Here is a 27,989-nt window from a genome sequence, read left to right on the forward strand (position 1 = left end):
AAGGAACGTTTTGACAGTCCAGGCTGCTGGACAGAGGCTTTTGCTGGAGTCCCTGCATTGAGTTTAGAATTGTTTGGACCCTTTTACATCTGTGAATGCCGTCACCTTCTCTGCTGGACGGGATCGTTTTGAGATGGTGAAGCATGGGCAAACTTGGGCCCTCCAGGTGTTGTAGAGTTCAACTCCCACAATTCCTAACAGCCTGTATATGCTCATGTATTGGTATAGAAATTTTGATCAAAAGATTAACCTCACAAAACCTGAGATGACTTGTTCACAGGTCAAAGTATATTCTGTAATTTAGCTCATAACAAAAAATAGGAACCATCCCCTTCTCTGAATGGAGTAGCAAAAGGCAAGGGCTTAGTCCATCCTGGGAGAACCTATAAAAAGAAGCACAAACCTCCTCTGCTGTCTTGATTGTGTTGCTGTTTCTGGCCTTTTTGAATGGCCATCTTGGAGTCCAAGGTGTCTTCCCTCAAGGCGGCATAAGTGCTTTTCCCTATATGTAGAAAGATCCCTGATTTATCCATGGCTCATGTCAACATCCCTACTTTTGGCCCCCAAACCTGTCCTCAACTTATATATGTCAACATATACAGTTACAAACGTCCGTCTTAGCAAAGGACTCCTAGTTACAAATGGGGGCGAAACAACAGGAAGTGAGAGAAAATTGCCCCTCGGAAGGAAAGGAAAATCCACTCTTGGAAGAGTTGTGTTATTATCCATTGAAGCTTTGTCTCCAGTTGTAGTTTCCACAACAAGCCAAAATTTCCAAAATTCAATGATGACAGGGACAGATATTGTGGTGAAATCTTATGAACAGGGACTGAGACAACAAAGGAAGCACCACAGGGGTGTTTGTTCTTCCCTATGCGATCCAAAGCTTATATACATGCATGTTTGGCTGGAGTTACACTTAAAATGTCCCTGTTCCGGCGTACATATCAATTCAACTTGAGAACAAACCTACAGAACCTGTCTTGTCTGTAACGCAGGGACTTCCTGTACACAAGTATATACAGTGCGTGCTTTTCATTACTCTCTCTCTTTCTGTTCTCTTTGACACCAAAAGCACTGCACAAACTGGGTGGTACATCAATTGGGCTGAAGCTAGCGTGGTGTTTCAGTGACAGCAGTGGTGGCCAAGAGGTGCCTATGACTAACTGTGGGGTCCTTTTCCAAATCTAGATGAGAAGGAGGCCGAAGAGAACAAGGAGAACCTTGATGTCTGCAAAGACAAGGAGGGCGACGCTGGGAAGAAGCGAGTGGAGCACGAAATCTCCGAAGGGAACGTGGCCACGGCCGCAGCTGCCGCTCTTGCCTCCGCTGCCACCAAAGCCAAGGTTTGTCCTGTGCAGATGGAGGCCCAGCGCGCGCCCCGATTTCCGGCCCCACTTTTGAAACGGCCCCTTTGTTGTCGAGTGCCAGGGCCGGTTCCTGTCTCTTTTGCGTCTTAAAATGCACCGCTTGTGCTCCCTGGCTTCAGCTGGGTGAATGTTATCGTTAAATGAAATTTGTTTCCCTTCTGAATGATTTAAGGCTTCCATTGTAGGCTCACTCAAAGGGCCCTGAAAGAGAGAGGGAGTGAGTGGGGGAGAGAGAGAGATGGGTCTCTTCCAGAAAGTATCTAAACTGCTGCCACCCCTTCCCTGTTTGCCAGGATTTGATGCCCGCTTTTGGGGGGGAGGGTTTGAAGGCCCAAACCTTGGGCCAAGCGCCCCATCCGCATGAGCCAATTAATGCCGCGGATGAAGAGCGTAACACATTCCAGCAACAAAGGGGGGCTGGAGCAGATATTCTCGTGCAGGACTTTGAGTAGTGGAAAGAGAGGGTGTCTTTGTGGGTTTCTTTCAGCTCAGACTGCAAAACTCACACTTCTGCCCGGCTCCATTCTCAGTTTTCTGGTTGCTAAGGCAACGGAAAGAATCCCCACATTTTGCCAAGGCTCACCTGCAACTCCCACTCTTTGGCTGGAGCTTCCTCTCAAAAACACGGCTGCACTGCCTTGGCCGGCTCCCTCCAAGTCTTATCGGGGGGCCTTGTGATGGAAGGGCAGCCGGATGCATCTCAGGGTGAGAATAGCCACGGAAGGTGAGGGAAATCCATCAAGTAGCTTTAGCAACGATAAGTCTAAATGTGGGGAGATGGATCCTCCTCTGCAGCCGCCCTTGGCTGTGGATCTTGCCTGTTTCTGAAAGAGACAGACCTCTGTCATTGACACACCAATGGGTAGATGTCCTTTGAGAGGATAATGCAAAGACCAGTTGGGGTGAAATGGAGGATATTTGGGGGACTGGAATCCTTTTGCATCAGGAGACAGGCTGGCAAGAAGGGATCTGGCCAATACAGTTGGTCTGGATGTCATAGAACTGTGCTCTGAACTGCTAAAAGAGGGAGCTATTTCAGGCAATTGGAATTGTAATTTTACTCCTTCAGCAAAATGGCATATATTGAAAATCAGTTGCCTTGCAAGTAGTATTGTGCCCCAATTCTTTTTTTTAAAGAGGAATAAATGAATCTTGGATCAAAAAGGGGGTATCCTAGACCAAAACAACTCTGAACTCTCCCTAGAAGCCCAGTTGACGAAACTAAGGTGGTTATACTTTGGACGTATCATGAGAAGGCAGGAAACCATGATGGTATTTGGCCATATCAAGGGCATGGGCAAACTTGGGTCCTTCCTCCAGGTGTTTTGGACTTCAACCACTAGCTGTTAAGAATTGTGGGAGTTGAAGTCCAAAACACCTGGAGGGAGGACCCAAGTTGGCCCATACCTGCCAGATCAGAAGGAGAAGACTGCCTTGCAGATGCATTGACTCAGTTGAGAAAGTCCTGAGTTTGTCCTGAGTTTGCAAAGGCAGAGCAGGACCATCCATTGGACCAGAGCTTATGAAGATCTCCCTTCATACAGTTTTGTAATTCAAAGCCAACGTGACCACAATTAACAACCCAAATACCCATTTTTGGCCATCTTGGGAGCAATCCCAAAAATCAAAACCCAAGTGAATTGTCTCAGGATCTGCTAACACGAGTGATTCAATTTGTAGAAACATGGGAATGAAGTTACTCCATTAGTGGCAATCTAATTTGCTCATTTGATGTAATAAGTAACAAGATAATGTACTGACATAGTTTCAAATTAAGTTATTCAATGACCGGTAGATGACCACTCTGGGCCAGTTGCAAATGCAGTGGGATAGATGAAAGTCCCCTGGGCAAATTATTGTAAATAACATAGAAAGCAGTCACCTCCCTTCTTGCATCCTAAGGCAGTTTCAAAGCCAACCTGTGCACATTTTTACAAATGTCCTTAACATCAAATCATTGGGTTCAGTAGGACTAGGAAATCTTAGGATGATCACCATTGTAAGGTTAAAAGATGGGATGTGGAAACATGAATGTTTTGTATGAATTACGAATGTAGTGCACCTTTCCTATTTGCGTTGCCCTTCACGACTTGTCTAACCGCGTGAAATGTGTGTGCTTCCCCCTCAGCATCTTGCTGCCGTCGAGGAGAGGAAGATCAAGTCCTTGGTGGCCCTCCTGGTTGAGACACAGATGAAGAAGCTGGAGATCAAACTCCGCCATTTCGAGGAGCTGGAAACCATCATGGACAGAGAGAAAGAGGCGGTAAGGCTGCGAGGGTGGCGTTTGGAGATTCTGCTCATTGCAAGGCGATAAAACAAGCAGGATTTGAACCGCTAACATGTTCATCCCATGTGTATCCTCCAAGAGGTTCCCGACACCCCATTGTCATGTCCTCTACACAAAACCATTTAGCTGTAGACTATGTGCATTGAAAGGAGATGGTGATGCCCTTACAATAGGTAAATTTCAGCTGTTGCGCTAAAACCAGGACTTGAGAAAATGGTTGAATGCCTGTTCCAAGAATCTCTGTGACCATTGTGAATGGGGAATCCTGAGAGTTTCATTCCAGAAGAGGGATTTTCCAAGCTGGGGCTAAAGCCTCATAAGCAGAGATTGGATGGCCATCTGTCGGGGGTACTTTGATTGTGCCATTCCTACATGACAGGGGGTTGGACACATTTTTGCACCTTGACCCAGATCCTTGGGATTTTAAGATTTTATCTTTGCATGTGACTTTTATGACTGTTTTATTGTTGTTTGATGTTTTGTTGCTGATTGATCTATTTTATTGTTTGTGTTTGCTTTTATATTGTTGTTCCGGGCTTGGCCCCATGTAAGCCGCCCCGAGTCCCCTCGGGGAGATGGGGCGGGGTATAAGAATAAAGATTATTATTATTATTATTATTATTATTATTGGACTAGATGGCCCTTGGGGTCTCTTCCAGCTCTGATTCTATGAATTTCTCCTTCAGATGTTGGGTGAGTTAACAATGCTTTGCTGGTTTGAAAAAATCAGACCAAAGTAACTCTTTAAGTTACCTGTACTGTTTGGGCAGAAAGACCCAGAGTAACCATCTCAATGCCATCTCCTTTATATGTTTATATACAAACGTGCTCCTTTATTTTTCAGTCATTCACACACCGATAGACACTATGTTTTGCTCTTCGTTTTGGGGAGGTACAAGCTGGAAGTAGAGTGTGTAGAATGGTTTTTTTCTGTCCTGTACAAGGCAAGAGAGAGAGGATCTTATGTTTTCTTATTAAGATCCTCTTGTTTTGAGGACGGGGACATTAAACTGTATAATAGCCCTTGTTGTATGCCTTGAAGTCATTTCCAACTGCCTCTTGGCCCTGTAGCCATGGCCCTTCTCTCCGGCCAGCCTTATTTTAAACCAGGCTGTTTCAAGTTTGCCCAGGCCTGGCTCAAGGGAGAGCGCTGGCCAGGCTTCCACCCATAATAATCCCTGAGAGATCTGAATGAAAGCCTGCAGCCATTCACAAATGAATGGGACAGATTTGAAGTTTCCCTCCTCTTTCCTCATCTGGATTAAGCCGCAAACATGCAGAAAGCTGGTTTCTCTCTGCCAGCTTTTTCCGAGCAGGAGCCTTGATGCGTACCTGTCTTGACGCCTCCCTCGGCTTTGCTGCTGCGCGGCTCCGCTCTGGCAAATCCCTTTGCTGATTGGTTTGCAGGGAAAGGGCTGTTGCTAAGCGGGAGACTTCCTCCGGGTGGGAGAAAAGGCACTCGGGCAGCAGCGAACGTGTCTGTTGCATTCTTCCCTCTTTTATACATACACACAGACATATATGTGCTTCCAACTTGAGTCATATTTGTGGGTTTTCCTTCCCAAAGGCTCCTGGCTTTCTCCATTTGCTAAGCGTAGGCTTCCCGGCTCTTTCCAGGCCACAACAAAGGTTGCTTCTCTCTTGCTGTTGTGACTGGGGAATAGAGGAGGGTTTACACATAACGCGATTTAATTTATGAACTGGAGCCATTTTAGTGCTGTCAGCCCTAATTGTGCTTAAGTCAATATTGCATAAATAAGAGCCTTGTTAATCCGGGAATTGTGACAGCATGCATTAGCGTACAGTCCGCCGCGGTCGGGGAAGGGTTTGTTCTCTCACCGTTCCTGCTGCATTTCAATATCTGCCGGATGCTTTATTAAGGCTTTCTGCAGCAGGGTCCCCTTTTAAACCGTCAGGCCACGAAGTGTATAAATCTGCACTGCCATGAATCCCTCTATTAAGGGGAAAGCGTGATAAAAACAAAGTAAATCAATAAGTAGAGGAATTCCATTGGCTGTAATGTCATTAAATGTTTGTTTGGTAGACCTGGCTTATGACTCTTCTGTGAGTAGCAAAGTTTATCCAGCCCGATCAGAATTGCAATCTTTCTGCCACATTTCATACCTGAGGATTGTCTGCCTGTGTTTCTGTAATCATTTTTGAGCTTTACAGAAACAGATTGTAAATCCCTCCCAGGGAATATCTGGTCATGCTTCTTCTACTTGAGATTATGGTCTCTGCTCAACCGTCCGCCCTGGATCCCATCGCCTTAGCGCTTGTTATCCTTTCAGCCTCAATGAGACATTTCAAAATTATTGGGAAACCCGGAAAGATACGAGGGTATCCATGGAGACTTTTCTATTATGCCTTTGCCATTTTTACACACTATTACCTGCTTTTGGGATTTGGGTTTCGTTGGCATAATGCACAGTGTTGGCTGTTCTGTGATGCGGCAGAGCTGGCTCCACTTGAGGCAAGATGGCCTGCCTCTGGCCATGTAATGAAAGCCAATTGGAGATACAGATAGAAGTGGTGTGTATTTGTATTGAATCGCTGTTCATTTTGTTTAGCTTCATTCATTTTGTATCACTTTTGTATTTATCCTTGTTTCCAAAAATGGGGTGCCTATTTATTTTTTTTATTTTTTTACAGCATTTATATTCCGCCCTTCTCACCCCGAAGGGGACTCAGGGCGGATCACATTACACATATAGGCAAACATTCAATGCCTTTTAACATAGAACAAAGACAAACAAACATGGCCATCTAGACGGTCTCATAAAACCACAGGTAAGGAAAGGGGGCCCCAAAGGCCATCTAGACAATCTCATAAAACCATAGGTAAGGAAAGGGGCCCCCAAAGGCCATCTAGACGGTCTCATCAAACCATAGATAAGGAAAGGGGCCCCCAAAGGCCATCTAGACACTCTCATAAAACCTATACGAATAGAATTTTCATCTGGCTTACGAAAAAAACAAAAATTTTCAGACCATTGGCTGCAATGAGAGGGCTTCCGAGACTCACCCCCCCCACCCCCACCCCCGGCTTGGTTTTTGGGCTAGAGCGGTGAAAATCGCCACACACAGACAGCATTTCGACCCCCTTTAGCCTACCAACTTTTAAAACATTTGGGTCTTCCCCAGAGTACTATAGTTATTAATCATATTATTATTATTAACACCCTTTGGCATACATCAGATGTCATGGGGAAGCAGACCTCTCTCAGACTCAGCTTAGGGTCCGAGAGTAACTATTGTTATTCATATTCATATTAACACCCGTTGGTACACATCAGTTGTAATGGGAAAGCAGCCCTTTGTCAGTACCTGCTTATTGTTACACAGCCCGAAAGGAAAATGAAAGTAAGCACAATGACTGTGCTGCTTTCATGTTTGTGTTACCTTTTGTTTCGTCCAAAAATGACATATTTCGTTAGTGCATCCAAATGGACAATACTAAACGAATAGACGAATGAAACACATGAAACAAATACTGTGCACATCACTAACGGATAGCCGTGGGTTATAAATAATAATAATAATAATAATAATAATAATAATAATAATAATAATAATATTTGCATCCTGGGAGGAGATATCTCTGGGTACACTGGAGTTTTGAGGCCTTAGGGCACAGTTCTGTGATTAAACAAATAGTTAGCCTTCCACATTCACTGGGTTTAGGAGCACAGGATCACCATGAAAGTAGAAAAAACATAAATAAAAGACGTGTATCTAGGAACTAAACTCTTCCACATGACCCTTGTTGTCAGTTTCCACTGGAAGATGACCACTGAATTATACTGGATAGAATCATAGAATAGTAGAGTTGGAAGAGACCTCATGGACCATCCAGTCCAACCCTCTGCAAGAAGCAGGAAAATCTTATTCAAGACTTAGAAGCTTCCATAGATGTCCTCTCTATAGGAATATCTAGGTCCTTCAGTGATGACGGTGTTACCCTAGATTGGGCATGGGCAAACTTGGACTCTCCCTCCAGGTGTTTTGGACTTCAACTCCCACAATTCTGTGGGAGTTGTAGTCCAGAACACCTTGAGGACTGGAGTTTGCCCATGCCTGACCTAGAGATTACTATGTAGAACATTTTCATCAAACCTGTGAATAACCAAATCCCCAAAAGTGAACCCAGCAAAATGTGAAGGGCCACCTGTAGCACTTGGGCTTCCCTCCTTCTCCTTTCCTGTGCTGCTGTGCTTCATGAGATGCCTTCTGGAAGCCAACATGTACCTGCCAGAGCTGATCCTTGATCTCCTTTTTAAAGGGACCATCAAGAAACACGCTCAGGACCTCAGTGTGTTTTTTGCACCTCAGCTAGACTTTGGCTAGATATTTATGGTGTCAACTTCTTTGTCTTGGTAGCTGGAGCAGCAGAGGCAGCAGCTGCTGACGGAGCGCCAGAACTTCCACATGGAGCAGCTGAAGTACGCGGAGCTGCGCGCCCGGCAGCAGATGGAGCAGCAGCAGCACAGCCAGAACGCGCAGCAGCAGTCGCACCAGCACCCCGTTGGGCCCGGCATGAATCCCCTGGGGACCGGCAGCCACCCCGGTTTGGCCTCCCACCCGCAGCCGCCGCCCTACGCCATGATGCACCACCCCATGCCCCCTCCTCACCCGCCGCAGACAGGTGAGCGATGGGATGGAATGAGAGACTGGGGAGGAGTGTATTGTTGGGACCCACTGCTGTGTCCCTTTTCTAAGGTGACCCCAGAAGCCCTAGGGCAGGCATGGGCCAACTTGGTCCCTTCTTCAGTTGCTTTGGACTTCAACTTCCACCATTCCTAACAGCCTCAGGCCCCTTCCTTTTCCTCCTCAGCCGCTTAAGCGGCTGAGGAGGAAAAGGAAAGGGCCTGAGGCTGTTAGGAATGGTGGGAGTTGAAGTCCAAAGCACCTGGAAAAGGGACCAAGTTGGCCCATGCCTTTCTTTATTTCTCTTTGTCCTTTCTTCATTCCTCTTTTTCCCATTCCCTACAGTGTGGTGGAAGTGATGGGTGCACCTGCCTCAGCTGAGTCCAATCTCACTGGTTGCGCCTTTTCGTCTGGTTGGGTGGCATTGGTTTTCCTCCCTAGGATTCATGGTTTCATGGCAGATGGATTGGTTCAAAAGAGTGGAAAGAGAATTGTGGTAACGTCTCTGCTGGAGACTAGAAACTGAGTTTGCGTTTGAAATTGAGTACACAGTATTATCCCTGTGTCTGCGGGACTACTAGTCGCAGTTAGTAAAGATAAAGGTTCTCCTGACGTTAAGTCCAGTTGTATCGGACTCTGGGGGTTGGTGCTCATATTCATTTCTAAGCCAAAGAGCCGGTGTTTTCTGTAGACACCTCCAAGGTCTTGTGACCGGCATGACTGCATGGAGCTCCGTTACCTTCCCGCCGGGGCGGTACCTATTGATCTACTCACATTTGCACGTTTTCGAGCTGCTAGGTTATCCAATTCCAACAAAATATACCCTCTCTAGACATGTTCTAGTTCCTCCAGAGCAGTTCTTACAGACCAGATATGCTTCATCCTGCAAAGTCCAGGAATGTATCCACCACAAATACATAATGTATGACAGGCATCCTCATACTCTGGCCCTCCAGCTGTTTGGGCCTGTTTGGTCAGGAATTCTGGGAGTTGGAGGCCCAAACAGCTGGAGGGCCAGAGTTTGAGGATGCCTGATGTATAAAATATGTCAGACTGACTGCACCATTTGTGGAAGAGGCATAATAGGCATAGATGAGCACCAGAGATGAAGCCCAGTAGGTGCAGGACATCTCTTTGCATCTGACCATAAACATTTCATTCTTGCAGCCAGAAAAAATGGGTGGGTTACATATATGATTTTAATTTAGATTGCAGTAAAGCATGCTTCTTTGCTCTGAAATGATGTACACTCTTTTGGGGACGATGCTGCAGACTCCGAGGAAACAGAACACCTTGATTGGCAGAATAAAAAGGGAATCTAACTCTCAGGAGCTGGAGGGTATGACTATTTATTTGGACTGTTTATGCTTTGCTTTTGGGGGCAATGGAGCTTCCAGAGCAGCTCACAGATCACTGACAGTTCCTTGTGTTTAGGCTTGCGATCTTAAAAAGGCAGGACACAGAAGGAAGAGTGGAGGGCAGTGTGGGAGGAAGAGGAGATACGGGCTGCTCATCTCTCCCTTGGTTGTAAGATGAAAAGAAGGGCTGAGGCACAATGGAGCTGTGCCTGGCTACTCCTCTCTCCTTCAGAGACCACAGCAATGGCATTTGGAATATGGAGCTGTATGGAAGCAGATCCTGTTATAATGTGAAGCCTGGCGTCAGGATAGGGGAAGAGTGTATGTTCTGGTGTGTTTAATAAAGTGGAGAGAAGGCTCAAAAGAAGCTGCCTGGCAAGGGTTGTCAGATGCAGGCAGAAACAACAATCCTTCTCAAGTCTGCACTTATTTCCAGATGAAAAGAGCTGCGTGTTGTTTTGTGCTCAGGCCTGAGTGCCCTCATCCCTCGCACTGGGCTTCTCGGCCTCAGATGTTGCAAATCGGGAACAGTTGAGTCGGATGGGTTTATTTTTGCTCAGCCTCTTCCGCTCCAGTGCCCGGTCCTCCGCAGCTCCATCAAATGCAGGTCTTCCAGCAGAACTAATTAAAACGCAGACCTCGTCAGGAATAGGTCCCGTTAACAAGCTTGTTTCCCTGAATTACTGGCACAGACTTAGTGGTCATCTGCTGTTGTCTAAGTCATCAGCGTTGGAGGCATGAACAGCAAAGGATGAAAACGCCACACTGTAGTTGTCAAGTCCCATTCTGTGCAAGGCAATGCTAAAAGGGCATCCCTGGTGTGAAACTGTGAGCAAATCAAATGAGGACCAGTGAAATGGTGGGAGGCTACATCATTGCCATACTTAGCAGTCAAGATTTGCCATTTCAATTTTTTCTTGCATAATTTTGAGCCTTGGTTGATTCCATGAATGAAAGAACCCATGGATATGGAGGGCTATTTGTATAATTAACTGTAAACAATGCTGTACTGCATTTAAATTTATTTTGGCCAGGCAGACACATTCATTTTAAGGGGGGGGCAGCATCCATATCTCCTTTGCTTTAAAGCAGGGTCAGGATTTGTACAGCCCACAGGCTTCGAGGGGCCCTTGAGGCTATTTGATGGACTTCTCACCAACCTGGGAAGCCCAGGCATCAAGCACAGCTATCCAGGCAGATGCACCCACCATATTTTTAACCTCAAGAGTCATACCAAGAATCCTAGATCTGGAAGAGACCCCAAGGGCTACTTGGCCCCTTCTCCGGGCAGGAAGACCCAAAACGTATTAAAGCATAATTTTTGTGTGATGTAGGAACCCTACTCTTTCCACGTTATCCCTGTTCCTGGTGGCAGGTTTTCTGTGCCAGAAGCCATGTGCAGCAGCGCATGCACCTGAAGAGCGGTGGCCATTTCCGCCCAGAGCGCTTTCCTGCTGCGGTGCTGAAGGAGGACATCTCTGCCTTCCTGTTGCGCTTGTTGTCAGCCTTTGAGCCAATGACTTCAATCGTTGTGACACTCTTTTCCAGTGGCGCGGAAACATTTCCTCTTCAGTGCGGTCTAGACAGCACGGAATGGGTTTTGTAACATGTCCCCCTCCCTCTGAGCAGTCTCCTCCTGTTCTGGGCCGGTCAGTTGCTGCCTCACTCTCCCGCCGGCCCTTTCCTGACCTTCGGCTCCTCAGGTGCCTCCTCGGTGCATTGGGTTGGTCTCCTTAGGGTTGGCTTGTTGTGCCATCAAAGAGACTTGTGAGGAAGAGCTGGCTTGATTCGGATGCCATTTGCAGGGATTCAGCTGTGGCTCCAAAGGCCCTGCAGTGCTGCCTGCAAGACCCTGGAAGGAGAGAGGAAGAAGGGAGGCATGGAGGGGTCACCAACCCGCTTGACCCCCTCCTTTGGCTCTGCATTGGCATGGGAAAGGTTGTGCGCCTCCCGCCCCGTCTCTCCCTGCGGACTTGGCTTTGCCTCTCGGTGACATGAGAAAAGCAGCGGCATTAACGCAGCCGAGCGTGAAGGGAGACGCTGCACTGAACGTGGCTGAAGTGACAGCGGCTCCGGAGGAGATGGCAGGAGAGAAGGGCCCACAAGATGCTTTCTGAGCAAGGCAGGAATCGCTTCTGAGGCAGCGCTGCAGCAAGGCGGTTAAAGCTCCCCAGTCATGAAGCAGCCTGAGCTGCGCCTGGCCATCTCGCTTCCTTCCCAAGGGGAAACCAACACCAAGGGAAGCCCCAAGACCGCACTTGAACGAAGCCATCGTGGTCTTTTTCATTCCTGTCCCTTCTGTGTTTTGAAGACAGGCCCTTTGTCACAACCAAATGCAGGATTTTCAGTCTTGTCCTGCACTGTAGCGTACTCCTGTCCTCCTTTGCCTCAGGCAACAGCAGCAGCAAACATGGCTTTTCTGTGGATGAAAATGTGGACCAGGGTCACCAGGCCTGCTCAATGCATGCCATGTTGTGGGTGGGTCCAAGTTCTAACCATTTCATGCTCTTAAGAACCATCAGTGCTGCCATCTTTCTAGTCAAAGGCTAGCTGTACATTCTGCCCTTCACATTTCCAGGGTTAGGGGCACAATCCCCTAGGAAAGTGGGGGAAAGCGCACCTGAGAGAACGCCTCCCTAGGAATATCTAAGTCCTCCGGTGCTGTATATGTGGCCAACCGCCTTGAGTCACAATATTGGGCGAAAGGGAGGATAAAAAGGAAACAAGTAAATGAATAATAATCAAATCCACAAACATAAAACTTGCAAATTCGGTGGGATGTTTATAGGCCAGGGATAAGCAAGACGTCCAAAATCATTTGGCCTTCCCTGTGTTTTGGAGCTGGATCTCCTAGCGTTTTCCAGCAGCGGCTTTTTGACTATAACTGCTGGGAGTTGCAGTCTGAAGCATAAATCTGTTCCTCGCCATTGACTATCCATAGAACGGTTTTGCATGCTCTGTTCGGGACAAAATGAGTCCAGTATTTACAGATCTATCTCTGTTTCAGGAGCCCTGTGATAAGCCCAGAGCGGTCATAGCACGACTTTTGAACGCCTTGTTGCTCCTGCAGGTGACAGTGCTCACCTGAGAAGGGACAAAACACAGGGCAGGCTGTGTGTGGCTGTTGCTGCAAAGGGCACGGCGTGCGTGTTTTGCCCGACTGGGCTGCCGCTTGGCAGGTGGCTCATGGCAAGGAGAGGAAGGGGCCATCTGGCTGTCCAGGTTGGGAGGACTTTGCAGGACTTTGCGGAGATTTGCTCCTAATTGGATGAGAGTGGAGGGTCTCCTACAGAGCTGGGCCCTAATCGAGCTGGGAAGGATTCCCTTTCCGGCTTTCCTTCTCCAAAGGAACGAGCAGAAAGAGGGTGCTTTCTGCAGCCAGATTGGCCTCCCTTCTGAATTGCAGGGCCCTTTTATGCCTCCATATCATTCTGCTTCTGCCACTGCTGAAATCTCACAGGAGCGTTTCGTGTTCTCAGTTGTCTGTCTCTTTGCTTTTCCTGGCAAAAGCGCAACTTTGTTTTGATGTGGGAATTATCCCTAAGTTTGTTATGCAATGTTTATATTTCCAAGCCTTTTATTCTTTCAGGAGTTTATGACTCCATCTTCCATCAGCCGGAGCTGTGGCAGTCGGCAGACAAGATAATGAGCATAGCAATCCAGCAATACCTATACGTGCCTGTTTACTTTGGGGAGACCAAGATCTGAACCTCCCTTGAGCTATAGAGAGTCCCAGGATGGCTTTAGGCTAGTCATACTTTCTCAACTATAGAGGAAGTTTAAGGAAGATCTCTAATAACACTCAAGATCGGTTCAGTGGAGTGATTTGAATGTTGGAGTAAGACTCTGGTCCCATCTACCTTCCATATAAAGTCCAGATGATCTGCTTTGAACTTGATTATATGGCAGTGTAGACTCATACAATGCAGTTCAAGACAAATAATGTGGATTATTTGCTTTGATAACCTGGATGATATGGCTGTGTAGAAGGGGCCTGAGAACCTAGGAATCCCACTTGGTACCTATCACAGGTATCCAGTTTGCGTGGGGTCGCCAATAACTGCCACAGCGCTGCTTAAACCCCAGCTGTGTGCAAAGCGGCGCATGCCGGAATCGGTGGTAAAGGGCGCCCGGCAGCGGGCCTGAGCTCTCCTGCGGAGGAACCACGGGGCGCTCCAACAGCCTCATTGAGCTGCACAGGCTTCTTTCTCCTGCCAGCAGAAGACACTCAAGTCTGCTCCAGCGCCTGGGAGCAGCTCCTCGGAGCAATGTTTTATTTAGGAGCCATGAATATTTGAAGCTCGTCGGCGCAGCCTTGGCATGCCACTTAGTCTGCTTTATGTCCCAGCGTCGTTGGTCTTATGAAAGAGAGCATCGCTGGCTACGTGAGGCATCCGGAAGATGCTGATGGAGTCTCCCCTCTCTGCCGGTCTAAAGGATGGCCGGAGAAATAACCCCCTTTCAGTGTAGATTGGTGGGGCAAAGGCGGGTCATTTCTCTGGCCGTCCCTTTGACCAGTAGTTAATGGATTTCCATGGTGGAGAAAAATGATAGAAATACATTCAGCAGGAGGAGTCGGAAGCTTGAAACTAAATTAGCTGCTCCGCTTAATTATTCAGTGCCTGGCGCTGCATTTGAGTTGGTCTCCCGGGGAGGAGAGGCTGCAGAAAAGGGCAGAGTCGGGGGCCTGGCTAGACAAGCCAAGGCAACCCTAGGCTGCATCGATAGGAGGAGAGTGTCTAAATCAAGGGAAGGCATGGTCCCACTTTCTTCTTCTGCTTTGGTCAGACCTCTCCTGGAATGACCCTGTGTCCAGTTGTGGGCAAGGCAATTCAAGGAGGACATTGATGAGATGGAAGGTGTTGAGAAGAGCCACCAAAATGGTCAAAGGTCCAGAAGCCCTCTAAGGAGGAGCAGAGGGAGCTGGATATGTCTAGCTTGGAGAAAAGAAGGCTGAGAGACGGGGACGTGAGAGCCATCTTTAAATATTTGCAATAATGTCATATTGTAGAAGTAGGGAGTGTGTTTTCGGATGTGCTGGAGCAAAACTCAAACTTGTGGCCCTCCAACTCCCAGAAGGCCCCTATTGCCAGCTTATCCAATGGTCAGGAATGATGCGGTCTGAAGTTCAAAACACATGGAGGGCCACCAGTTTGACCTCACTGCTCTAGAGACTGGGACATAGAGCAATGGATTCAAACTGCAGGGAAAAACAGATTCCACCTCAATATTAGGAGGGGCTTCCTGACTATAAGAGTTCTTCAGCAGTGGAATATGCTACTGCCTCAGAGTCTGACTGTGATGGAGGTTTTTAAGCAGAGACTGCTGGGCATCTGTCAGGAAGGCTTTGATTGTCTGTTCCCACAGGACAGAATGATTTATCTGTCTGCACTTTATTCTATTCCTTCAGTTGGAATATTTCCCATGTTTACTTCATCATTAGCCCCTTACCTATGATAACAGTCTTGGGTACCTTTTTTGACTTTGTTCTTCAGTGTATGCACTTTATGGCCCAGTCATTTTATGCGTTTTTATGTTTTTATTCGATCCATGTTTTATTGATTTGTTTTATTAATATGTTTTGTTGATTTGTTTTACTTGTTATGTTTTTACTATGTCTGTTATTTTTGGGCTTGGCCCCATGTGAGCCGCCCCGAGTCCCTTCGGGGAGATGGTGGCGGGGTATAAAAATATAGTAGTAGTAGTTGTTATTATTATTATTATTATTATCATCATCATTATTAATGGGGCTGGACTGGCTGGCCTTTGGGGGTCCCTTCCCACCCTAGGACCCCTTTCTCCCTTGGGGTTGACCTCTGAGCGCTTGCCAAGAGTGCTTGCTTACCTCCAGGCAGGTCACCAGACATGCTTTCATCTTTCTGGCCCATGTTGAGATCTCCCCAGCGGGACAGGAGGGATTCTTGGCAGCAAAGTGCTTTGGCTTCCTTAAGAGTCATAGCAGTGTTCCTTGACGGAGGATGAGAACTATGCCCCATAAGCCTCCCGCCCCAGAGGCTTAAACACAAGGGGTGCTTTCCAGGGAATCCCTCCTTCGGGGACGCAGTTGGTTTAGAGGTGGGTGGTAAATATTGATATTGGTGGGATGTATTTGAAGCACCAAAGAAATGCACAGCGTTCTCTGATCTAACATCAGGTTTGTTTTGATGGCTTTGGGAGCCGTTGGAAGGCAGAAGGGGGCTGTTGCATGGAAATGTCTTCAGTAAATGAACCGTACAGAACAGCTGAAACACCGAACCAGGATGGTTTGAAGGCTCCCCTCGGACCTTCTCCACTTAACAAAAGGGGATCGGAAGATGTTAATTGAGGGAAGCAGTCAATAAATGTGTTGAGATGTCTCCAGGGACCTATCTTGCCCAGACCCCCCCCCCCAAACATGCTTGTGTCATGCAACATGGGCATGTTTCACAGCACGGTTTCAGAGGGTGAGCAAGGAAAAGCGCTGGCTGTGGAAGGCTCTTTCATTGGGCTGCCTCTCGCAGTGGCAAACCTTTCCACCTTCCTCCTGAAACATCTGCCAGGGTTTTGTTTTTTTCTCTCCTTCCCTCTGAAAGCTTTCCCTTCCCTTATGTAGGTCACGCTTTGCTGTGGGTCCCCCCCCCCTTTTGCTTTAACCTCTCTGAGTTTTCAGCTATATTTTCCTCTTCCTCCCCAAGAGCGATGCTTTGTTTTTGTTGTCGGTCTTTCCGGCTGGGATCCCCAAACCCTTAATCCGTGCGGGTTGTGTGTGTGCTTCTCTCTTCCTCCCCTTTTTCTGGGCTTTTCTCCTTCTCCTTCTTCTTCTTCTTCCCCTGGATCGTCTCTGCTGCATTATTTGTCAGGTTGAAAGCTGCTGTGATTGGAGAGTCGCCTGCAAGCATCTCTTGCCTTTAACAGATCGTCACGTCTCCTCTGCAAGAATAATGTTAGCGGGAAGATGGGAAGCCATTTTCTTGGGCGCCGAGATTGCAGGTCCGCAAAGGGGCAAGCGGGAAGTGGGCACAGCGGCCAGACCCATGCAGAGGCAGCAGGGCATCTCCCAAGATGGTTTAGCATTTACTCCCATTCTCTTCTTGAGGGGAAAATGCATCATACATGGCTTTAAAAGCAACACTTTTGGAGCCTTCCACAGAAATCCTTCTACAGCAATGATTCTAAACCTGTGGGTCCCCAGATGTTTTGGCCTTCAACTCCCAGAAATCCCAGCCAGTTTACCAGCTATTAGGATTTCTGGGAGCTGAAGGCCAAAACATCTGGAGACCCACAGGTTGAGAACCACTGCTCCACAGGATGCATGTAAACACAGTGGTAACAAACTCTGAAAATGTCTCCGTTACAGAACTAAGAGCATCGGGCAAAAGATGCCCACAGAATCTCAAGGACTTCAAAAGCCTGTGTATAAATATTTACAAAGAACTGGCTGTAGTATGTGTTTTTTTAAATCTGGAGAGAAGCACTTCACGATAAAGTTTATAGTAGAATCAATACTCTGACAGCCGCCAAGTCAATAAAAATTAGAAATGTGCAATGCTAAATGACCTGAAGCCAACTGTGACTGTTTAACAGAGGGAGAACTGGGCACAAGTAATAGGTGCCCCAGATTGGGAAGGTTTTGGGGGCACAAGTTTCCCATTAGTGACAAGGAAGGGCTTTGGGGAGCAGGGCTACATCCCACCATTCTCACTTGAATGCTGTTCTCATAGACATGTCTCCTCTTTCTCTCCATCTGCTCTCAATCAGGCTAGAAAGTGGATGCCGAGATATCATACAGAGTCTAGTGTCTGGATCGAGGAAGTCCTGCTCCCACTCCCTTCTGCTTTGGCCAGACCTTCTCACCTGGGATAATAATAACCCTGGGTCCAGTTCTGGGCAAAGCCATTCACGAAGAAGGTGGATGAGACCAAAGAAGGGCCACCAAAATGGCCAAAGGTCTGGAAGCCATGGATCCCTCTGAGGAGCATCTTGGGGAGCTGGAGATGTTTAGCTTGGAGAAGAGAAGGCTGAGAGAAAGGGACAGGAGAGGAACTAGGTTTAAATATTGGGAAAGAGGTCCCATTGAGGAGAAATGGGCAAGGCATGTCTTCTGCTGCATGGAGACTGGGACACAATGGAGTGATGAATTATAAAAAGAGATTCCTCCAAAACGTGATGAAGAACCTCCTGACAGTTAGAGCTGTTCAATAGAGGGTTACACTTCTACCTGGGAATCCCGTGGAATCCCTTTCTTTGGAGGCCTTTAAACAGAGGCTGGATGGCCATCTCTTGGGAGGATTTTACTTGTGTTTTTTGCCTGGCAGGATGGGACTGGGCTGGGTGTCTCTCGCTCTCTCCTGACTATAATTCCATGGAATTGCTTTCGACTTTGAGACAATTCTTAGATGCCAGGCTGTTGAGCAATTGCCCTTCTGTTGTTCAGGAGGCAGAAGTGGGTCCCACCTGTACCTCCGGTCGGTTTGGATGCCAGTGGGCCAACTGGGAAGAGCAATGGGATGCCTCCCTGGAAGACAGAAACCCTCTGGCAGAGCCTTCCCCGAAAGCCCATCTTAGAGCCTGGCCCTGGGTCAAGGAGGTCACCCATCTGCTGCCCATTCCCTTGGGATCGGCCCAAGTCCCTTGGGTTCAGCTGGGATGACGCCTTGTGAAGTCCCGGGCGGGCGGGCGTCTCGGTTGCATGCAAAGCCTTTCAGGGCAGATGGGGAGCGTTTGCATCAGGAAGGAAGTCTGACCGCCACTTCCCTTGCCTCTGCGCACAGAGTATATTGGGTTTCAAGGAATAGACAAGATTTGCAGAGCTGACCTCTGTTGCTTGTTGCTATTTCTGGACTGGAAGGGAGAGCGGGAGAGCGAATGAAAAAGTGGCAAAGGAGGGGAAATTCAAGCCGGTGGGGAGCAGAACGCTCCTCTCCATCAGGAGATAAAGGATTCTAGCAATTAAAGGCAGGACTCCGTGAAGACGCCAGATTTATGGCCCTGCCTTCCATTATTCCTTGCTGGCTATTTCTAGGAGGGCTGCTTTTTACCAAAGTGTGTGTTTCTAATTCTGGAAAGCAGGTTATCGCTGGTCTTCTAGGCAAAGGACTGCGTTGCCCAACAGCCTCTTGACCTTGCCTTTGCCCTCTGGCATCGGGAGCTTCCGGTCACTCTGCAAGCAGAAGGGAATAAAAACCTGTTTGCACCATTTTAAGGCAAGAAGGACACTATATAAGGAGCTGAGGAAGATCGCATGGGTTTTTGAACCTCCGTGGATGACATTGGGCAAGAGACACTCTCTTGGCCTCAAAGGAAGGCAGAGGCAAGCCCCTCAGATCCTATCAACATGAGAGCCAGTATAGGGTAACGGTTTGTGTGCTGGACTAGGAGACTGGAAACCCCACTCAGGCATAGAAACCCATGGTGAGACCCTGGACAAGGCACTTTCTCTCAGCCTAAAAGAAAGACAGTGGAAAACCTGTAAAGGCAACCCCTGCTCTGAGCAAAAAACCTTGCCACGAGAACCTCCCTAAAACAGAAATGACTTGAAGGCTCACAACAACGGATCGCATCAATACGTAGCAGTGTCCAGATCAAGGGAAGTCCTAGTCGCACTCTCTTCTTCTGCTTTGCGCAGACCTCACCTGGAATCACAGCCCTGTAACCAGTTCTGGGTAAAGCAGTACAAGAAGGACAAGTCAAAACATGTCCAGAGAAGGGTGATGAAAATAATAATCAAAGGTCCAGAAGGAAGCCATAAATCCCTCTGAGAAGCGGTCTAGGGAACGTAAGGATGTCTCACAATCTGTGAGGATGCCTGCCATAGATGTGGGCAAAACATCAGGAGAGAATACTTCTTGAACATGGCCAGACAGCCCGGAAAACACACAACAACCCTGTGAGAATGCTTTGTTTGGAGAAGAGAAGGTTGAGAGAAGGGGACGTGAGAGTCAGGTTCAGATATTGGAGAGGATGTCCCGTTGAGGAGGAGGACCGTATCTTTGCCCTGGTTTTGTTGAGAAACATTTGCGCTCTTCCATGGCAGTCGAAATGGATTGGTTGGTCCCAGCCCCACCAGGAACAATGTGCAGGCCTTGCAGGTGAATCAACAATCTCACTTTATTTAGGGAAAGAAATGCATTTCTGGACAGTATCCAGACAGAATAGGAGCCCTTACATACAAAAACAAGTCATGTCAGACTCATCTGATCTCTTTTTTCAATAGAGTTACAAGCTGGGTAGATGCAGAGAATGCTGTGGATGGAACGTAACTGGATTTCAGGAAGGCTGGCAAACAAATTAGTCAAATGTGGGCTAGGCAAAACAACGGTGAGGTGGATGCTTGCTCTTCATCCTGGAAAGAAGTGATGAGTGGAGTGTCATCAGCAAGGTGTTTTGGACTTCAACTCCTACCATTCCTCACAGCCTCAGGCCCCTTCCTTAAGCGGCTGAGGGGGAAAAGGAAAGGTCCTGAGGCTGTGAGGAATAGTGGGAGTTGGAGTCCAAAACCTCTGGAAGGCCCAAGTTGGTCCATGCCCTGGTCTACATTGACTGTTACAATGCAGTGCAAACTGGGTAAAATGGCAGTACAGATGAGGCCATTGTTAGAATATCCCCGTTTATCTATTTTTCGCTCCTTTCGTTCTCAGGCCTAATCTAGTTTCCCGAGAAAACTCCTCATTAGCCCAAGGCTGCTTCACAAGGGAACTTGAACTTGAATTTCTCCCATTCTCCCCTGTTGCCTGGGAACAAGTAGAGGAATCCAAAACATCGGACTCACCTGCCTGCAATTCTCTTCAATCCCTCACTTTGAAACCCGTCAATCCACTAATTCTCTGAAATGCCAGAAAAATCCTCTGCTGCTTGCTGTGCTACAATAGTCATGGTCCAACTTTGGCCCTCCCTCCAGGTGTTTTGGACTCCAACTCCCACCATTCCTCACAGCCTCAGACCCCTTCCTTTTAAGAAAAGGAAAGGGCCTGAGACTGTGAGGAATGGTGGGAGTTGAAGTCCAAAACACCTTGACGGAAGGCCCAAGTTGGCCCATGGTCCATGACAGGGGTCCCCAAACTAAGGCCCGGGGGCCGGATGCGGCCCTCCGAGGTCATTTACCTGGCCCACGCCCTCAGTTTTATAATATAATATATTCTATATACATATAATATTGATAATAATATTATAATGTAATGTAATACAATACAATAATAATACCATATAATAATATTAATTACATATTCTATATTAAATATAATATTACTCTCAGTCAGTCAGTCAGTAGCCTTTATTTCGGTCAACAAACCATTGGCTAGGATCAAGTTACAGTGGAATGATGGAATACAATATTTGAGTAATTCATGACATTGCATTTGGCTTATGCTTAATAACAAGTATCTCCAATCTCTATTGGTTATTTGGCTATCTTTATAATCTGAAACAAAAACTGATTACAGATTAGTAAACTGTCCCCTATATACTCTTACTACTATATTACTAATAATATCACAGTATAGTGGTATAGTGCAATATAGTAATATATAATGCTAATATTGTGCTATGCTAATAATATAATATATTGTATGTACATATAATTTGTAAGCCACTCTGAGTTCCCTTTGGGGTGAGAAGGATGTGATACAAATGTAGTAAATAAATGCAGTAAATAATAAATAAATAAATTTTAGACATGGGCTCACCCAAAGTCTGAAATGACTTGAAGGCACACAACAACAACAACAACAACCCTAATTAACTTGACTATCTCATTGGCCCGAAGCAGGACCACACTTCCCATTGAAATCCTGATAAATGTATGTTGGTTAAAATTGTTTTTATTTTTAAATATTGTATTGTTCTTTCATTGTTGTTGTTGTTGTTGTTGTTGTTGTTTTTGCACTACAAATAAGACATGTGCAGTGTGCATCGGAATTTGTTTGTATTTTTTTCAAATGATAATCCAGCCCCTCAACAGTCTGAAGGATTGTGGACCGGCCCTCGGCTTCAAAAGTTTGAGGACCCCTGGTCCATGAGGTCCCTTCCAACTCTATGCATCTCTGGCATCTAGATGTGTAGGTCAACAGCCAATTCCCAGTCTCTTGATATCGTAGGGAAAAAAATATACTATGAAACCTTCAGCTTGCCAGCTTGTCCTTTCCTCAATGCAGATAGCAGAGATGGAGGCCTTTTGTGGGGTCAGCCCATGCTGGAAATGGCATTTGCTGAACCCCGTTGTGCAGGCAAGGAAGCATTTACGTGCAAAGGCTAAGTATGTCGCGCTTATATCTCTGTCTGCTTATCTGCAGATAGACAGGCGTAAGATAGATGTATTCCCCAACCCAGGAGCCCGTTTTGCTCTCTCGGAATAAATCATGCAAATTGCCCGTTGCCTGCTGTGGTTCTGCAGCTGCCTTCAGACTTTTGCCGAATTCGCAGTCCCTTTGACAGAAGCCGGAACGCGGGGAGACTGGATCCACAAAGGGGCATGAAAACCCCACCTGCTCCCCTTTAATCTGTGCGGACTCCTGCGATTTGAAAGATTTGGGTGATAAGAGGATAAGAGAAGAGTTTTGGGGGGGGGGGGGGGAAGCAGAAGAATTGCTGCTGCTGAAATGCAAGCAGAGCTCTCTTTCCACGACTGCATTGAAAATGGGGAATCGAAAAGTTTTTTCTGTGTTGCTGTGAGTTTTCCGGGCTGTCTGGCCATATCCCAGAAGCATTCTCTCCTGACATTTCACCCGCATCTATGGCAGGCATCCACAGAGGTTGTGAGGCCTGTTGGAAATTAGACAAGGAAAGTTTATTTGTGGAATGGTGTCCAGGGTGGGAGAAAGAACTCTTATCTGTTGGAGGCAAGTGTGAATGTTGCAATTGGCTACCATGATTAGCATTGAATGGCCTTGCAGCTTCAAAGCCTGGTTGCTTCTTGGCAGAATGGGGTTGGACTGGATGGCCCGTGAGGTCTCTTTTAACTCTATGATTCTATGAATCCCACTTGTTTTGTATATGAGGCTTTCTCCCAGGCTTCTGGCTTTTGCGTCTCCAGAGGAGGCTCGTTTCCTCTCTGTGCGGGGAAAGAGAAATAGTATTTGGTGCTCACGAGATATGAATAAAACTCTCGCCGCAGCAGACCGTAAGTGGGTGTTTGGATTGGCAGTCGGTGGCTTGGCACGCGCCTCCCGCCCTGTCTGCTTCCTTCCCTCCACATTTCCTTGGCTTGACTTCTCTCCGCGGCACCTGAACGCCTTTTTAATAGATTTCCTGGGCTACGGAAGGGCCAAGGTGCAAGGGCTGCCGTGCCAAGGGAAGGCGAGGATTTTACTGCCTCTGTCCACATTACTGGGACAGAGCCAGGAGAAGGGCCAGTGCATTGAAATATATGGGTTGCTCCTGCCAAAGTTTTTCGTTCTCTGCCTCCAACGAAAATTGAATAATATTAATGGAGCTGTGGGCCTGATTCTCACAAGATGCTTCCAACAAGAACTCCTTGCTGGCCAAGTGTTGTGGGAAAAAGGTGGGATAAACTTAATGAAATGAATTTTGTTTGATTACTTCTGGCGTTTCTTCTCTTCTCCTCATCTTTCTTGCATGCTGGAAGTGACGAAGCATCAATGCTTGTATATAGAGCAATTTGGGACATATGGGGCATTATTTGCTGCTTGTTTCCATCTATTTCCAATATCTATGTAGCTCAAGGTGTTTATCCAAGCAACACTGATATCTATAACAAATACCAAATAGCAAAACAACAAGTTGTCAACTGTTATACACAATAGTGTTCTACAATTCTTAAACATATAAGTCAATTTAATCTAGAAATGAATAGCTGAGCAAAGATATATAATGGTACAATACTCAATAGTGCAGTTTTTCTTCTAACAGAGATTATTATATATATAATCAGAGTTTTAGTCTTCACTCGTATGTATAGTATTTAAGTCCCGTTGGTAATTTGTATACTCCTTGTGGACGTAGTTCAAATTGTCAAGAGTTATATCTTCACTCTTCCATGTTGTCTTATAATTGGTTGATAAACAATGAGAAAGAAATGTGTTTTAAGAAAAGTCTCTGTAGTAATGAGTAAGATACTTGTGTCCTTGGGAAAGTCTCAACAAAGAACCCTGGGTTTGTAAACCTTTGTTTCGGGCAACTCCCTACCGGTTGTTAGGAATTGTGGGAGTTGAAGTCCAAACACCTGGAGGGAGGGCCGAGGTTTGCCCATGCCTGATATAAAGAGTAGGACAACAGCCCTGTCTACACTCTGTCTACACTCCGTACACATTTTATCTCTCCTCCACTGCACAGCCTTCTCCAACCATTACCCCTCTCGGTTTGCAATGTCCATACAGTGACCTCCTCCCTCTTTGCCTCTCACAGGTCAAATCCTTGGGCCGAGCTCCATGATGGCCGGGCAGCCCCTGCCGGGACGGATCATGCCCAGCGCCACCGCCGGAGCCTCCAGCACCCACCCTGCCACCACCACCACCACCAGCAGCTCCAGCAACACCAGCACAGCCAGCTCTGCTTCTGGGACGGCAGCCGGAAACGTGGCAGGGCCTCGAGGAGCCATGGCCTCCCCAAACGGCCTGTGTAAGTGTCAGTGTGTAGGCCTTGTGGGTTGTCCCACCACAGGACATGACCCAGTGCCATAAAGGCACAGGTCTCCCGTCCTAAAACACACTTGGGGTCAGTGGAGGACATCACTTTCCAGCCCCTTCACCTTCCATGCCATAGTTCAGGCATGGGCAAACTTGGGCCCTCCCTCCAGGTGTTTTGGACTTCAACACTCACAATTCCTAACAGCTGCTGTTAGGAATTGTGGGAGTTGAAGTCCAAAACACCTGGAGGCAGGGCCCAAGTTTGCCCATGCCCTGTTCCACAATCTTGTTCAAAGATATCCCTCTCTTTTACTTCTACGCTGCCCAGTTTTTCCTCCTTCCTTTTAAAGCTACTGCTTAAAAGTCTCTAAAGAAGGAGCCTCTACCGCACCCTGAGGCAGAGAGTTCCACTGTTGAACAACTCTCTCACACAGTTAAAAAGTTCTTCCTGATATTCAGGTGGAATCTCCTTTCCTGTAGTTTGAAGCTGTTGTTCCTCATCCTAGTCTCCAGGGCAGCAGGAAACAAGCTTGCTCCCTTCCTTTCTTCTATCCTGTCTAAATATCCTAGAGGCGCCAGGTACCACCTGATCTTGGTAATTAAGCAGGATCAGTCCTGGTTAGTACTTGGATGGGAGACCACCAGGTGTTGTTAAGTTCTATTTTGGAGGAATGAACTGGGAAAACCACCTCTGAGAATTCTTTGCCTAAGAAAATCCTGTGAAATCCATAAGGTTGCCATAAGTCAACAGGTTACTTGAGAGCATATTCACATACAATATATGAATAGAGAGGCATCATAGTTTAATGGTTGGCGCATTGAACGACAATTCTCGTGGTTTAGTGGTTGGTCATTGAACAACAATTCTGGGGACTAGGTTTCAAATCCTTGGTTGCCCATAAAATCCCACTGGGTGACCTTGGGCAAATCACACCATCTGAGAGGAAGGCAAAATTAATTCCCCCTCTGAACAAATTTGAAGTTAATTTTGAATGATGGCTGGGAAAAGACGGGCAAGCATCAAGGGAAGTGAAAAAGTGCCGGTGGCATTTCTGCAATCACAATGTATGCCCTGTCCCAAAAAATGGTTCTCTTGTCCCACTGAAAAGCCACCGTTGCTCATCCCTGTCTTGCAGGAAAGCAAATCCAGAGTAAGTGAGAAAAGCCCTCGTGAGCGGCCTGTTTTAATTCTACACTTGCTGTCTTCCTCCGCAGATCCGCCTCCAGCCCAGCAGCCTCCTCCTCCTCCAGCTGACGGGGCCACTCCACCTCCTGCTGCAGCCCCAGTGGCCTCTGCGGCCCCCTGACCGGACCAGCGACAAGGAGCCTCTCCAAGCAGTGCCAGTAGCAACCAAAAAGCCACCCAGCCACCTCCCTCCCTCCTTTTCCTGCCCCTTCCTTCCCATGGCTTCTCTTCCGCTCCACATGCCACTCACCCAAGGCTTGATGCTCTTCTCCGTTTGGAGACGGGGCAGCTGTAACATCTTGCATCTCGCCCTCCTGCCAAGAACAAAACAAATGCACCCCAGACCTGGCATTGCTTCCCTGGGGGCTTTGCAACATTATCTCCCTCTTTTCCCCAAGAGGGAAGGGTGGGCACAATGGTCTGCCCCTTTCAGGGTGAGTTGAAGCATCAATATAGAGGTGGGTCAGGGTGCAGAGGAGAAAGAGGGGCTTCCCCAGCATCACACACCCCTTGGTCCTGAGGAATGCCCACCTGGGCCTCCACAACCACCTCACCAAGTTACTCAATGGAAATATTGCTTTGGGGTAGACCCTCAAAAGGAGAGTGATCCATTCCCATTCTTCTCTGGCCGGAGAAGGTGTGCCTTGTTCTCTTTCTCCTCCCCATCTCTGTGGTCTTTCACATCCAGGACTCAAAACCATGTCCTCTTCTGCCCTCTCTACCCTCCTTTCCTCATGCTGCTCCTTTCCAAATGGGAAAGTGAGTCGTTATGGGATCATAGTGGAGCAGGTCCTGTGTGTCTTGCTGGCTCTCAAAACCATGGCTTGCAAACATTGTGAAGGGCTGATTCTGCAAAGCCTAGTTGCTTCTTCCTTTCCGGAAGGGCCCCCATGGGAGCCAAGGGAACCAGAGTCTTGTCTTCCTTCCGTGTTCATTCTCACACGTCCTCACTTGCTCACAACACATTCCAGCTATCGATGAACAAGTAAAACAGTTGCATCTAAGTCATGGCCTTTGTAGGAGATAAAGTTGCCCATTTGAGGACCTGTTGCTCTGTCTTTGCCGGGGAGTTTCCTCTTTATTCACTGGCTGGTCTTTCTCCCTCTTCTGTCTTCATCCAAGCATTGGAGGAGTTCTTGTGCAAAGACTTCTCCTTGGGCTGGGACCACCATCTCTGGGCTTGCATTCCCTTCCAGGTAGAACCATTCCAGGACGGGCTCACCTGGAGTCAGATCATAGCTCATGTGCTCTTCCTTCCGGGGAGAAGGGGGTGTGCAGGGGTGGGGGTCCTTGCATCTGCCATGCTCAGGAGCAAGAGCACAGGCTATGCTTTGCACCTGCGGCACCTTTCCATCACACATCCTTGCCTGCGCTGCCTTTAGGGCCTCCCAAAAACGATCTCAGGCTGCCTGGGGATGGGGAGCGCAAGCAATGTTCTTCCATGTGTTTGGGTTTCTGAGCAGCTCCCATGGTTTGCTCTTTTTCCCACCTCAGAGAGCAGAGAAATCCCAATAGAGAAGCCCCCCTCTGGCTGTGGGTTGGGGTCTCCCCTCTGAAGCCCCTTCCCCCTTCTCCCCTTCCATCCCTTCACCCTCCGTGGGGCACCTGGCACCGTGGGGCACACACGGCTCCGCTCAGTCCTCTCGATACTCATAACCTCAGGTTGTTTTTAGTACGATCCACTTCAGATGCGCCAAGTTCTCAGATGGAGAGCTCGTCCTTTGTTTTTTCTCCCCCTCCTCCTTTTTTACTCTACTGTTGATTCTGTCTTGCAGCCTACTATGAATTGTTAACAGGATTGTCTTTCCGCGCCGGGAGGGGAGAAAAGACGACTTTTTAGTTGTTGTTTGGGGAGGGGAGGGAGGGGGAAGGATTTTTTAAAGCAAACACCTTTAGTTGTTCCTGCAAAACAGCCACTCAATTTTGTGAAATAAAACATGCGGGTGTTTTTCTTTTTTTTAAAGAACAACTTAAGCACGTGATGTGTGTCTCTATGGCTAAGGAGAGGGGGAGGTCTGGGGGGGGGGGTTAGATTCTGGGGAGGAATTGGGGTGTCTGGGCTCAGCACAAAGGGACAGAGGAGTAAACAAGGGGCCCAATCTGCCGCATGGTCTCCTTTCCTATTGTGCAGAAGAGCTTCCCCCTGCCCTGCCCTATTGTGTCCTCTCCCCACCAGACACAAAGCATGCACACACACAGCCCCACACAATGCAGAAGGTCACAGGGAGGTCTGCAGAAGGGTTGCTCCCCCAGTTGCTTGGGTGCCGGGGGCAAGCTGCAAAGGACACTGGCATCCCAAAAAAAAGGGACCAAAGGAACTAACTTTGGGTTTAATGTGTTGTCAAAGGCTTTCATGGCCAGGACCACAGAGTTGTGTGTTTTCCAGGCTGTATGGCCATGTCCCAGAAGTATTCCCTTCTAACGTTTCGCCCACATCTACGGCAGGCATCCTCAGAGGTTGTGAGGTTCGGGTTGTTGCTTTCTAACTTTACTATACAAAATCCCAGAATAGTTGTAAAGTATCTACACAAACACAAGATGGTCTATGTACAAAGAAAATATAATATCATTAAAGTTCCCCGT

The 27,989-nt window shown here is 47.5% G+C and overlaps 1 protein-coding gene across 2 annotated transcripts in view; it reads left to right on the top strand.

Annotated features, from left to right (window-relative positions):
• The window catches only part of smarcc1 (SWI/SNF related, matrix associated, actin dependent regulator of chromatin subfamily c member 1), a 111,313-nt gene extending 83,933 nt beyond the window's left edge, over window positions 1–27,380 (top strand). For both annotated transcript variants that reach the window (XM_062984595.1, XM_062984594.1), the window contains exons 24-28: window positions 1,192–1,346; window positions 3,499–3,633; window positions 8,038–8,302; window positions 24,000–24,212; window positions 25,436–27,380. In XM_062984595.1, the coding sequence (XP_062840665.1) occupies window positions 1,192–1,346; window positions 3,499–3,633; window positions 8,038–8,302; window positions 24,000–24,212; window positions 25,436–25,527 (860 nt within the window). In that variant the 3' untranslated portion in view covers window positions 25,528–27,380. The remainder of the gene's footprint in view (window positions 1–1,191; window positions 1,347–3,498; window positions 3,634–8,037; window positions 8,303–23,999; window positions 24,213–25,435) is intronic.
• Window positions 27,381–27,989: the final 609 nt, after the last annotated feature.

This window comes from Anolis carolinensis, chromosome 6 (genome assembly GCF_035594765.1).
Source record: "Anolis carolinensis isolate JA03-04 chromosome 6, rAnoCar3.1.pri, whole genome shotgun sequence".
Taxonomy (NCBI): domain Eukaryota; kingdom Metazoa; phylum Chordata; class Lepidosauria; order Squamata; family Dactyloidae; genus Anolis; species Anolis carolinensis.